Source organism: Oculina patagonica, chromosome 4, assembly GCF_052425735.1.
Source record: "Oculina patagonica isolate OP01 chromosome 4, crgOcupat, whole genome shotgun sequence".
Lineage (NCBI taxonomy): Eukaryota > Metazoa > Cnidaria > Anthozoa > Scleractinia > Oculinidae > Oculina > Oculina patagonica.
Genome location: NC_135761.1, coordinates 51,927,522 through 51,941,712, shown reverse-complemented (window position 1 = coordinate 51,941,712; position 14,191 = coordinate 51,927,522). Strand labels below are relative to the sequence as shown.

At 37.0% G+C, this 14,191-nt stretch overlaps 1 protein-coding gene across 1 annotated transcript in view; it reads left to right on the top strand.

Annotated features, from left to right (window-relative positions):
- Window positions 1-14,191, top strand: part of LOC144650553 (uncharacterized) — a 33,298-nt gene that overhangs the window by 15,523 nt on the left and 3,584 nt on the right. The window contains exons 2-8 of the mRNA XM_078510259.1: window positions 6,271-6,625; window positions 7,560-7,680; window positions 8,012-8,185; window positions 8,653-8,702; window positions 9,781-9,827; window positions 10,070-10,170; window positions 11,575-11,631. Of these exons, the coding sequence (XP_078366385.1) occupies window positions 6,299-6,625; window positions 7,560-7,680; window positions 8,012-8,185; window positions 8,653-8,702; window positions 9,781-9,827; window positions 10,070-10,170; window positions 11,575-11,631 (877 nt within the window). The 5' untranslated portion in view covers window positions 6,271-6,298. The remainder of the gene's footprint in view (window positions 1-6,270; window positions 6,626-7,559; window positions 7,681-8,011; window positions 8,186-8,652; window positions 8,703-9,780; window positions 9,828-10,069; window positions 10,171-11,574; window positions 11,632-14,191) is intronic.

Sequence of the window (14,191 nt, the reverse complement as noted above, 5' to 3'; positions counted from 1 at the left end):
AAAATAGTGGCGTATAGAACTCCAAAGAAAAACAACAAATTTCAACGATTCTTTCTTCAACTGTCGCTTCCTTTGGCACTGTCTTACTTCCATTTAAGCACGTAAAACGTTTCTGATAAAAACTTGCTGCTTTAAAGCATCATTTAAACAACAAAACAAGAGAATAGAGGCGAAGTCGATGAAGTCGTTCAGTGAAATTCGACAAACAATTCGTACATCCGGGGTACCTGGCTTCTATAGTTTTCAGCTATGTTCTATTAAAAATAATGCCCGCTAGAATTCCATCGCGCGTATGCAGCGGCTATATTCTAAACCTTTATAAAACTGCTCTTTCAATTTCTCCAATTAAAATTATTTTGATGTTTCCATTGTCGGTGCTTTCCTCTTTTCTACACAGTTATTGGTATGATGGAATTATTATCAACTTTTTGTTTGTTTGTATTTAAAGACGGCTGGATATCCTTTACAGCCTATTTAGTAGGATTTTACTGTCATCAGTTAACAAAAGCGATTATCCGCGGCAATATTTGAACAGTATAATTTACGTTATGTCACACAATTTAAGCTTTGAAACAGTGCACGGGTACACAAAAATTTGATCATTTAATGATCAAATTATTGTCTGCTTAGTATAAAAATATAAGATTGTGCCAATCTCGTTTAATTAAATATCATTAAACTTGATTGTCTAGAGCTGCGTTCACATTAGGCCAAAACATGATAAAAATCTTCTTCTACCGACTGATAGCACAAATTCTAACAATACTGTCTTCTTGCTAAAACGCTGGAAAGCCCTGCTTCATCGAAGGGCTTGAAAACAGGCAGAAAGACAAATATTTAATGAAAACGTTATTGTAATTTAGAGCTACATTTTTACGGTTAAAGCGTAAAGATTTATGCAAGAACCGTGAAACCGCATAAATTACACACCAGGCATAAAACGTGTTGGAACTTGACATCTAATGTGAACAATGCAATAACAAGCATGTTTAGGTGAAACATGTTTCGTTGAAACACGTTTATTATAAACATGTTTCGGATTAAATGTGAACGCAGCTTAGGTCGGTCAGAACCTATTTGACGTAAACATGTAAACCTTAAGTAGATTTGGAGACTACTTTTTCCCGTTCGTGAAAATAATTATAACGTAACGCTCATGTTTAACGTCGTCACGTGCGTTTAACTCCGTCTTGCAATATAAAATTAGTTCAGAGTCCATTCATATTCCATGCAAATGTACACGATAAAATTTGTTTAATTTAGAAGTATTGTGTTTTGTTTGCAATCGAAGTTGTTAGAGTGATTTTATTTAACCCATGAAACAACATCTAACAATTAGTGCTAAATAGTGAAAACTAATTAAACAAAAGAAAACAATGGAATAAGTGTCTAATAGTATCTATTTGAGTAGTAACTATTTCACGGTTGAAGTAAAATCACTCTAAGTAAGTTAATGTTTTCTTTTTCTAGAGTCGAACCTCTCGTTAAGGACACCTCTAATTATACGGACACCTCCCTAAAACGTCTAGTTGACTCGGTTCAGAAGAGACCAAAATTCACATAAACTGTATCTCTGTTATACAGCTATATTGTTATATCTCTGTATCGCTGTTCCTTTGATGTCTGTATAAAAAAGGTTCGATAATAGTTTTATTTGGTCTCAAATATATACATGAGGCGTTGTAGAAAGCGATTCATGTTTTCGTTTGAAAATATTAGCTTAATAAAATAGATGTTGGTAATGTTGTAATTTCATAATGTTTGACCACTTATGTAAAATTAGTTTATAGTATAATAAAAAGGAAATAAAGCTGTGCAGAAAGTGATTATGTTTGTGGTTTTATAACAAAAGTTAAATAAAACATCTTTGTTTGCTACAGTTTCGTTCCTTCGAAAGGCATTACAGCTTACATGTCAACTTTTTAAATTCGCTGCGTTAAATTCCTTTAACAACGTTAAATTAATGACAAGCTAAAGGCTGTAAATTTTCCAATTTGAAATTGCGAACAATCGCTCTACCAGCAGGGGTAGGTTTATTTATTACGTTGAAATCAGGTAGTTTTAGCGTCAGTAGGTTACCCGTGCAAAGGAACAAACTATGATTATAAAAAAAAATTGGAATTCCTCCGATAATCTTTTAAAGCAAAAAAATGATACATTAGAAGTCTCATGCAATGTGGTAAAACGTAAAGGGGAAACATTCATCTTGTTTCTTTTTTGAAATAATTTGGCGGTGATATAATTACTGTACTCGTTACTGTTTTTCGCCAGATAATAAGTTGACCTGAGTTATATTTTCTCGTTAGATTCAAACACTATGGGTTAAAACAGAACAGCGAGATTTTCTGTGAGACAATAGAAACCGAAGCGTACAGAAAAATGGCAGCTTGATTGTTCGACGGCCCTGTACCCCAACCAAAGAGACACACAAAATATTTATATTTCTTTAATGTTCCCAACCCATGAAGTCAAAACAAGACAACAAGTTCAGTGGGAGAAAAGGGGTAAGGGATGAAGTGCTCGAGTTGCCAATCAGAATCATCAATAGGAATCATGCAGGGTACATGTATCACAGGTTAGTTGGTTGGCAACGAGAGACTGGAATCCTCTCCTTCCTTTCAGGAAGCCCTAGTTCCCAAGAAACTGGGGTCCTAATCTCTAGGACCCTTGGGAACAAACACAACCACATGCCCTGGTTCCCAAGAAACTGGGGTCCTAATCTCTAGGACCCTTGGGAACGTTCCCAAGAAACTGGGGTCCTAATCTCTAGGACCCTTGGGAACAAACACAACCACATGCCCTGGTTCCCAAGAAACTGGGGTCCTAATCTCTAGGACCCTTGAAAACGTTCCCAAGAAACTGGGGTCCTAATCTCTAGGACCCTTGGGAACGTTCCCAAGAAACTGGGGTCCTAATCTCTAGGACCCTTGGGAACAATCACAACAACCAACAACAGCAACACTGGGGGGCTCCACTATAAGGGGAAAGCTGACCCTGTGAGGCTATGGGGCAAAAGGGCAAATGGTACAGAGCACTTCATCCCCTCCCGTGGTTTATTAACTATAAGAAAAGACAATGCTTAGTTAAGATGGTCTAAAGCTATTGAAGCAGTTCAGAAGAGGCAGTAATCGAATAACAGAGTGGTCGAGTTAGTATATGCCAGCTCGACACTAAAGCTAACGGTTACATGTATATCACTATCTCAAAAGCAGACACATTGCTCAAGTCCAACAGCTCTAAGCCTGAGCTAGCATACAAAATGGTAACAATATAAAAAAAAACAATGTTTCTGTAAGCAGGCATGCTGCTTAAGTCCATCAGCTCTAAACGTAAGTAAGCATACAAAATGGAAATAATAAATATTAGAATAATGTCTACAGATGCGGGCTTGCTTCTTTAGTCCATCAGCTATGGCTAACGTTTAAAAATAGTAATAGTAATATAATAAACACCCTTAACATAGCCGGATATGTGCGTAGAACTAGAACATTGCCTACATTTTTACAAATACTAAGCTAAAAGAGAAGCAAAGAGGGTTGGGTGGGTGGGAATTATTGTGAAAACTCTTTTAGGGAGCTCAGAGAATTTGAAGTAAAACTACTCAAGTCTGGATAAAACCGCATGGCCTTGATTGACATAATAGAAAAGGGGCGATGTGATTGGCCAGCCCAAATAGCACATCACACTCTAGAAGGGAGTTTGACCTTTGAATGTAACGCAAGAGTGATAGTCTTGAGCATATAGTGTGACAGATCTGCGTATTTGAATAGAGTGATCTTATGACTTCTCTGAACTCCTTCCATGGTTGTCACATTAACTTTAATTTATATTGCATATAAATTTGCTTTGATAAGAGGGGTTTTTATTGTACAAAAATAACAAGTACCTGCATGGTTTAATGGTGCTGCTACCGAGGAAAGAAGTCCACACTAAATGCATGATTAAACATGTTGCCCTGCTTCGTCCCGAGGTGTCTTTTTCGTTGGTTTTGCACGTTCACTTGGCGTTGTGGGAATGCCCCCGCCCTCCCTGTTTTTCCGCCTTACCGCCTTAACCGTCCGGCTGATCGGCGCCTGGGGACGAGGCAGCTTGTTGCCAACCACCCCGGATTACCAATGAACGCTCATTAAATCTGTTAGCTTTATGCACCATAAATTAGATACCAGCAGGACACAGGTAAAGCCCAAGTCGCTCACCTGCCACATTTATACAGCTATATTGTAAGGTAACATCAGTTTTAATCTTCAACTAGAATATCACTGTTACTATAAGGTTTGTGAGTTAATCTTAAAATTGAAGATCCACTTTTGTCAGTGGATGATTCCACAAGTCTGCAACTTTTCTCGCCTATAGGTAAGATTGACCCTTACATCCTTCATTTTTAATTTTTTTAATTTAAAATTATCAAAAACAATGTGCCGACTTGTTATGATATTCTTATATTCCTTCGCAGGTCTTTCGAAATGCCTTACATTTTAAAAGTCAACTTTTTTAAATTCACCAACGTTAATTTCACAGTTTAAAAACGCAAACAATCGCGTTTGAATAGAATACTCCGAAACATGCATTTATAAATTTAATTAAATAATGAACTCGCAGCAGCCATTAGCCGTTAGCTAAAGTTTTTAGCCATATTTTTTTTTCGTCAACCATTTGTGGAGGTGATTTCTACTAATTATTTAAAAAAACAAGATTGGGTCGAAATTACTAGTCGCAGACGATATTGCAAAATATTTGTTCCACTGTCACTTGCCATGTTTATTGTTTTGAGACACGGTGACTGTTATTTTATTTAAAGCATATATATTCTGTTGGCAAATTTCTATCTTGTTCAATCTGAACAGGTAGTGAGATTCAACAAGATAGTGCCTAGGACATCAAGAAAGCACCTTTCCGACATGTTCAGAAATAATCAACAAGGGGAAGAAGTTTCCAGTGAGAAAATCGTACTGTTGGCATTCTTTGGTTTTACCCTGACCAAGCTTGACATTGATGATGTAAATTTGTAATGTGCTAAAATTGTCGTCCAATTAAAAGACGAATTGCTTCTTTCTATTTTAACAATATTTGTTTAAAGTACAAACAAAATAAAGGATATTGCAGTTACCGTCATTCAGGCCAAACCGGGAAGAAATGTTTATCTCTGAAAAGGCAAAACATGATCCGAAACACCGAAAAAAATGATCCTGCGATCAATTTTTTGCTCAGGGAAAAGAAATATAACTCCCTCGTGAATCATCAAGCCATCATGTGGATGAGTTTATACTACACATATTGTGTAAAAGATTGTGCTCTGACATAACTGTTTGACATGGAAAAAATATATATATATATATGTTATTTGCCGGCTGGGAGGTCCGTATAGTGAAAAACTGTGACCGAGGTCTTGAAAATGCTGCCCGAGGCCGCAGGCCGAGGGCAGCATTTTCAAGGGCGAGGTCACAGTTTTTCACTATACGGACCGACCCTAAGCCGGTAAATAACTTATCTATTTTTTTTTTTTTTTCAACTGTTTCAATTTTCGTAAACACAAGACAAAAACTCACGAAAACGTTACCGTGGCCCGTGGGCAGATATAGGAGAATCTTGCCCGCGCTAAGAACCAATCAGATTGCAGGATTCGTTACCGTGCCCTCTGATAAAAAAATAAATTAATTTATTGTTGACAGTGTAATAAAACAACTGACTTTCAAATCGAAAGAGATAATTTTGAGCTTAGGTTGATAAAAAACACCAAAAAGGTAATAGTAACTAAGGGATAATTGAGACGGTTGCAGAAAAAAAAAAATTAACTATTTTTTTAACGTGCCACCCACGCCAAAGCCTCCTTTAATTACTTTTGCAATGGAAACATAACCTGCACTATGGCATACTCGCCATGGGTCACATGTAGATTATTAGTTCCAACTGTTGAAGGCAGAATCATGCAAATACCAGATAAGGTCCGGTAAACTTCAAATTCATTCTGACAAGCTATCAATAATGTAACAAGCTTTATCTAATCATTTATATTTTGTCCTTTTGGCTAGTTTCCAACGCTGTAATTTAACATAAGCTATAAAAAATAGATTTCAATAAGTAAAACTTTGGTAAGCTTTTAATCTTGCATATCAGTTTTAGTCGGTTTTTAATGTCGGTTTTTACCTGCATCTCACCTCACCAAAGTTACAGGTAGCTCGAATTAATGGTTCATGTTACCAACAACATTATAGCTATGAATCAACATTATAGCTATGAATCAACATCATAGCTACCGTTGTTGTTTTTCAGACTCCACTCGGGAAACGAACATCCGAAGATGTCATTGCGAGGACTCGTTGGAATCCCTGGTATTTGCTTTCTCTCAATCCTCCAGTGTATTTCAACTCTGGCTCAGTGTCCTGCATCAATATACTCTGTGTTCGGTCACCATCTTGGCAACCATGTAATGTCATCGAAAGCGTCTTTAGACCTGTCCGGTTGTATTGAGAAGTGTTCAGAAGAGTTTTACTGTAGGAGCATCAATTACGGCATTCTTAGAAAGTCATGCGATTTGAACAGTGCAGACAGATATAGCCATCCACAAGATTATGGTCCGCGAGAGGGTTACGTTTACATGGACGGAGTCAACAGACGTCGAGGCAAGGTATTATAGTAATTAAATATGCTAACATTTAGTAATTAATCGAAAATGGCATATTCAATGCGAAGAAGAAGAAGAAGAAGAAGAAGAAGAAGAAGAAGAAGAAGAAGAAGAAGAAGAACGCATTTAGTGAAACTAATAGAAACAGAATATAATTTATATCGATGCATGTTCCTAGGATAAATGAGCTTTGACGCGAGCTTTGCTTGAATATGGAATAAATAGGGTTGAGAAGGCTAGAATTAAATAATACAAGTGACTTGGAGAAAATTGGCCACGCATGTGGCAGTTTTAATTAAATCAATTATCTCTAAGTCTTAACAAAATATAGAAAATCTGAACAGATTAAACGATAATGTAAACGTGGGGCGCCAAAAAACGCCACCATAACAATAAAACGAACAGAAATGAATAAACATTCGGAAAAACGGCTGATAGCAGGGAAACCCGTTGGTTGGCGATAAGGGGTGGTGGAGGGAAATATTTTCTTGAGCTCTCGACACTTCAATGGCGAGGAATAAAAGGACGAATTAAGCAATTGCTCCTGCTTTTACATAGCAAACTCCGCCCTAAAATGTTATTGGTTCATCTTCGTACCTGGTACGGAACCTCCCAACGGGTTATCAAATGAACATGCCTCAACATAAACAACATTATGTCTAGACATAAAATTTGGTTTTGTACAACCCTTGCAAATATTCATTTTCTTTGTTACATATTTAAAAATATATTGTGTTCATATTGATTTTTAGTGATTAACTAATTAGAAAATTAAAAACTAAAAAAAACGACATTCGACGTAGATAAAAAGTACTAAATAATGCCAAGAATAAAGAATGGCACTTTTATAGCCTAGCTAGACTTATTTCTCCTCTTCCTTGTGCTAATGTTCAAAACAGTTATTACAAAGTTCTTAATCCAGTTTAACCTTTTTCAGAAAGGTGGATTCAAATCGTGTGCGGAGATCCAGCAAGAATATTCATCGGCGCAAAGTGGTTATTACTGGATAGTTGTTGAAGACAGTGATGTCCAAGTTTATTGTGACATGAAAAACTACGGTGGGTGAAATTTTGCGTAACACTGTTTTCCTTCATTCTGGAAGTTTGCCCTCATAAATAATAACAATGATAATAGTGTATTAATTTTAAAGCGCAGGCTTCCAAATAATGTTCAGTGGCGCATAAAAATTGCTGTGTATACAAAATATGTAAAATGACTGAATCATTGCTGCCTCGAACCCAGACGCCTCTCTCTTCTTTGTTTGCTTATTTCTTTGCTTACCTTTTTGTTATTCTCGTTTAATGTCTGCAAATACCACACTCTGGCTAAACCTTATCTTACATCTTACCTTATCTTATATCTTATCATATTTCTGTTTCTAATATTTAGATGGCGGGTGGACCTTGGTCGTGAGCATAAGCTCCAAAAACAATGACCATCTTCAAAGAAATGCTAACAACTGCTGGAGCCCAAAGCTATGTGTTTTGAAAGGAGACCCTAACGTTATTGAGGCCCGAAAAATGAATGACGAAGACATTCGGAAACTGGCAGCTACACACGAAGGTGACAACACTCTTCTCATCTCCCTCCATACTATTATTTAACTACTTTTATGGTGGAATGCCTCAAGAAGTCCCATTTGTTTCGTTTAGGTAATTCCCCTTAAACAGAACTGAGCATATATTTTCAGCCAAGCTTTGCTACTGGTTGAAATAAAAAGGGAGTGGGGTGACAATTTTCGTTTAAGAGGAGGAAGACCATGTGAATACGACAAACTCAACTAGATTAGCTTTTTTAGTTATGCTGAGTAAATTTACCCGGATTTTTGTTAGAATATATGTTTCAAATGTAAATCTGTGAGGTTGCCTCAGGTCAAAGAGCTTAACACAAGGAATCCGCTGTCCAGCCATCCTTCTGCTGGACAAGCGCACGTTGCACTAATACCTGGAATGGATAAGGATGCCTGACCTTTTTGTTTTAAAAATACCTCTGTCATAATTTAATGTTATTTATGCATGTTTTTTTTACAGGGACATTTAGATTAGATAAGTTGGACAACGGAGTAACAGCGTTTTATCAGGTGGTTTATAATTACTCTTTGAAATGTTAATCTATGTTTGATTTTTTGTCTGTAGTTATTTCTATTTGTTAAATTTATCACATTTATTTTTCATTGTTAAGCGAGGAGTGCTTTGTAAGAAATGTTTCAAACATATGACTGGCTAATGCTAATATAGCCATTTCACCCCAAATTAAACGATTACCTTTTTTATTTTCACTAGAATAATTCATCCGATCTTACTTTTGAAACACTAAATTTTTGTTTTACATTGCAAAAGGTACAATATATATTATTATTATTCAACACAAGCGCGCGCTGCCCATATATGGTCAAAATGTTAACGTTATCTGTCATCCGTACATAACAGATATCCTGCGATATACATAGGTTGCGAAGATTCGCCCGAAATCTTGTAAAGCGCTGCATAATTACAGTTTTTCTATCTGCAAAATGTGTTTCGTTGACAATTTGTTGAATAATAAAACAATTATCCTGCTCAATCTTGCGGAATATCGTCTGATTTTAGCCAGCTCGGCCTACGGCCTCGTCGGCTAAGTATTTAACAATTATCCTGCGAAATCGCGCGGAATATCGCCTGATACTTAGCCGACGAGGCCGTAGGCCGAGTTGGCTAAAATCAGACGATATTCCGCAAGATTGAGCAGGATAATTGCTTTATTATTCAACAAATTGTCAACGAAACACATTTTGCACATAGAAAAACTGTAATTGTGCCGCGCTTTACAAGATTTCGGACGAATCTTCGCAACCTACGAATATCGCAGGATATCTGTTATGTACGGATGACAGATATCGTTAACATTTTGACCATATATGGGCAGCGCGCGCATCTGTTGAATAATAACAGGCGATATTCCGCGCGATTTCGCAGGATAATTGTTAAATGCAAGGAGAGGCAAGCTACAACCCCAGACAAAAAGAGTTTGGAACGTTTGTCAAAACATGCCGATAAGAGAGAGTTGCAAATTCAATTTAGCAATACCCACTACTGTACTGCTGTAGGATCCCCCCAGGGGTTGTAGGCGAGAACGTCGTGCGATATTCTATACTTACAATTATCACAAATGATTGTTAGATTCCCAGTGGACCCGTCAACTTCGATTCTTCATGTGATGGACCAAGGTACGAATTTATTTTGTAAAGCAAGTTTACATTTCAAAAGGCTCTGAATTAAATTTTAGAGGGTATAATAGCTTATAAAGCTGTGTGCTTTCATTGATATGATCGAATTTAAAGCAATACAACATGATGATGAATTGGGACCACAATCATGCTTATTACTATTTAAGACTTACTGCATATTTTTACCCTGTAAGCGAAGTAACTGTTAGCGAGTGTCGATTTAACAAATTATTTTGTCTTAGCTGCCCACGTGTCATCACTTCGCATTATTATCCTTACAAGTGGGAGACCAATAACTGCACAACAACTGATGTAGGATATCTTCTAGCAGTTAACCATAAAGGTACTTTTAACTATACATTTGCCTCAATACCAAAGGCACATCCTTAGCCTTATTATAAATGATAAAGATAAAAAATAATTAACAATTATTCTTTGAAATCGAGGTGAATAGTGGTAGAATATTCACCAAGCCGCGGAGCGGCGAGGTGAATATTCTGCCGCTATTCACCGAGATTTCAAAGAATAATTGTTTTAGTATATACACACAAAGTGATCTCAACAACAAGCGATCTCAAAGTTTTCAGAAAGAAACCATTTAAAGTCGATTTAATTGACCTCTCAATTCATGCGTGGAAAACGTACATATAAGCGGCACTATAACCGACATGCGCGAAACAGTTTACAATTACAGAATCTTCAAACATGGCAAATCTAGTTAATCTTCGATAAAATCCTCGTCACAATCTAGCAAAATGGTCCTTTAACACCACTCTAACCTGCAATCTGATCAAAAACCTGCTTGCAAAACATTTTGACCGTTGAATCAAAGCTTTTGAAGAGCAGTTGGCGAAGGATCGAAGGATCCACCTGAAAGTTTGGATTATAAGCTTACTGAATGTCTGCGGCAGAACTGTGGTGAAAACTGGATGTTTTCTTGCACAAAGACTTTTTCCTGAATATTTGTGGAGGATCTTGGTTGAATAACACTTGATGTTGCTGCCGATAAATCTGCGGTATTCGTTTCTGCCGATGTCGGGCGAACAGCGACTGACGTTAAGCAATTGTTTATCGTCTTAGTACTCCTGAAAACCATCAGGTTAAATTTCTTAGCCTTTTTTTGTCTTTTCTGGTTCAGCATCTTCTTGTATTCTTAGTATTTGCGATTCAGAAACGCCGGCGAAATGCAAATTTACGCCGGCCATTTTGTTTCAGTTTGGATCAAGCATTATTCACTCCGTAGGGAGTGAATAATGCTCATTAGCCCGAGATAGCGAACCAATCAGATTGCTTGAAACACCAAGATCACTGAGTGTGTATATACTAATGTTCAATATGTCAAGAGCTTGGGACAAAGAGAAAACTTGAGTTACGAAGGTAATCGAACTGACCATCTTTATCACATGATTTATTACACACTTGATGCTGTCGACATTGCTGATCCTAGCAGTATGCAGGACGCGTGTCACATATCAAGCTAGTAAGTGGCCCAAGCTCATGACATATTGAATATTTCATTTTTTATCTTTGACTTCACTGCTTACTTGCTTACTTGCTTGCTTGCTTGCTTGCTTACCTTCTTGCCTGGTTCTTCAGTCAGTCGTTCGTTCGTTCGGTCGGTCAGTCAGCCAGTCAGAAAGTTTACGACAAATATCCACTTTACTTTTATAATTTGTTTTTATTTTATTTTTTGTATTTGCTTGTTTGTTCTTCTGATTTTTTTTATTTTATTTAAATTTATTAACAGTTTTTGACGCAAAAGACAATAAAGAATGTGGTTTCTTGTGGAAATCATCCCTGTACAGTAAGTTCATACCACAAGTCTAGTAGTCTTATTGTTTCAAAAAATTTGAATTCTGTTTGTTATAACAATCATCGTTAAAAAAAAAAGAAAAAAAACATCACCTTACTAACGCTTCTGGACTTCATCGACGATTAACCTGTTACCTTGCGTTTATTTGTATTATTTGCTGTGGATCTACTGATCTGTGATAGATCACAGTTTATGACGGATTTGTTCCGGTGTATAGCACTAAAAGGAGATCTCAAGTTTGCTTTTGTTGAATTTTTTTATCTATTTTTAATTTATCTATTTTCAATAATTGTTTACAGACAGCAAGCGCGGCTTGTATGGATATCCCAAAAACAGTCTTGGAATATGGTATAATAGTGAGGGGCTGCTCTACGTAAAGTAGAAATCACCGAACATGAATACATGAAAGCTACGGGAACCTTTGCAAACTTTTTTCACTTTGATTCCTGAAGCGACGGTTACTACAGCATGGTCCCAACATCCAGTATAGTTTAAACTGTTCGCCTTGTTTCTTCTCGTGAGATTTTTTTTTTTTTTTTTTTTTTTTTAACATTTATGTGCTTAGGTTGATTGCTTTTGCCAAATAGCTTAAGCCAATAGCTATGTATTCAGTTAACCTTATTTTACACAGTCCTGACTTCACTCATATGCATTTGTTTCTTCACCAAGCCGGATAAAATAAAAAGCAAAATCTAATTTGAAGAGCTTATAATGAACTATTTAGGAGTGATTTATGTACGAGCGCAAAAATGTTGTAGTTGAATTAGTTAATTCGTCAGTTCCTCTCATCTGTTGACTTTGCCTACTGGAGTTTTAGGAAGATCCTCTAAAAATTCTCTAAAACAAAACAGCGGCCTAATATATGTATATGGCAAGGGTAAAAAACACGTTCAAGTCTAGTAGAACTTTCGGTCGGCGTTTAGTTTCTCCATCAGAACCTCCAGTTTCTGATGCATGAGACAGCTATAAGTGTTTCAACTCCACCATCCCCACCTAGGTTCTAGTCTATTACAGGGTTAGCCCCTAGCATTCAATTTACCGGTAGCCATTTGTACGCCTGGGCGAAGAGAGGTAAAGCGAGCACAATGACCCGTGGCTAGGGCTCGAACCCAAGCGCTTGATCCGTAGTCAAACGCATTTACTAGTCATTCTTTAATTTTGTTACTTTTATTTCAGGAAAAAAGTTATGGAAAGTTATCTTTCGATTTTAATTTAGCAACTTTACAAATTTATACTTAGACGTACAGCTACAATCACATAAGCAGGTCACAGTTGTATAAAACAAAATTATACCCAGTTTTCCTAATGGGTAATTAACCTATGACTATAAGGAAAAGAAATTGAAATAAAACACGCTGAAAAGCTCAACTGTTCTATAACAAGTTTTCCCCATTTTATTTTGTGGTAACATTCTTATGACGATTTTTAAAACATTTTTCTAGGTGGTCAGGCGATCACTTAGTCAGTCAGTCAGTAGTCAGTTTGTCGGTCAGTCAGTAAAAAGTTTGACGTGGAGAAATTAATGAATTAATATTATTATTAATATTTATATTAATATTATATTAAGGTGGAGGAACAACTGACAAAAAATAAGGATTAATAAAGATTTCCTACATTCCTGCACATTGTTACGATATGACAAACGTCAACGCCTGTTTTTGTTCAAACTTGTTTTGCTAAACTACTTTTGTTGTGGTGAATTCGCTTTTTTCACGATCCCATAATACACCTTGTTTACCCCCAAAAAAATTTGCATAAGCATTGTTTTCAATTTCTCTTGGGACGATTGTACGTCATTGTAAATCCCAAGAGAAATTGAAAACATTGCTTATGCTAAAATTTTGGAGGGTAAACAAGGTGTATTATGGTAACGGTGAAAACTGGTATAGACCTTCTTGTCGGAGAAACAGCTTATGATGCCTCTCGATGACAGCCAAGAACCTATTACTTTTTTGAATATATTATTTCAAAGCAACAGGTTCATATGCGATGAAAAGGAAACTGACTCATCTAGCAACCGAAGTGGTTAAAGAGAGACTGGATTCTGACCAATCACTACCGGAGAGAACCAACTTGTCCATCCAAAATATCATGGCACTTCTACAGTTCGTCCTCGACAATAATTTCTTTGTATTCCAAGGCAACCATTTCCAACAAATTTTCGGTTGTCCGATGGGATCCCCAGTGAGCGCCATCTTGGCCAATCTCGTCATGGACCATGTCGAAGAAAAGGCTCTCTCTTTGACCCCTAACCCTCCCAAATGGTGGTTTAGATACGTAGATGACAGCCACGTATGTGTAAAAAGGGAACGCGTAGATGAATTCCACTCACATCTTAATTCCATCAACCCTCACATCAAATTTACAATCGAGGTAGAATCAGAAGGTTCCATTGCCTTTCTTGACACCAAAACAACCAGAAAAGAAGATGGCTCGATCACCGTGTCTGTCTACAGGAAAGCTACCACCACCGATCGTTACCTGGATTTCAAATCACACCACCATCCCCAGCATAAACACTCGGTCGTTCGCACTATCATGGATCGCGCGA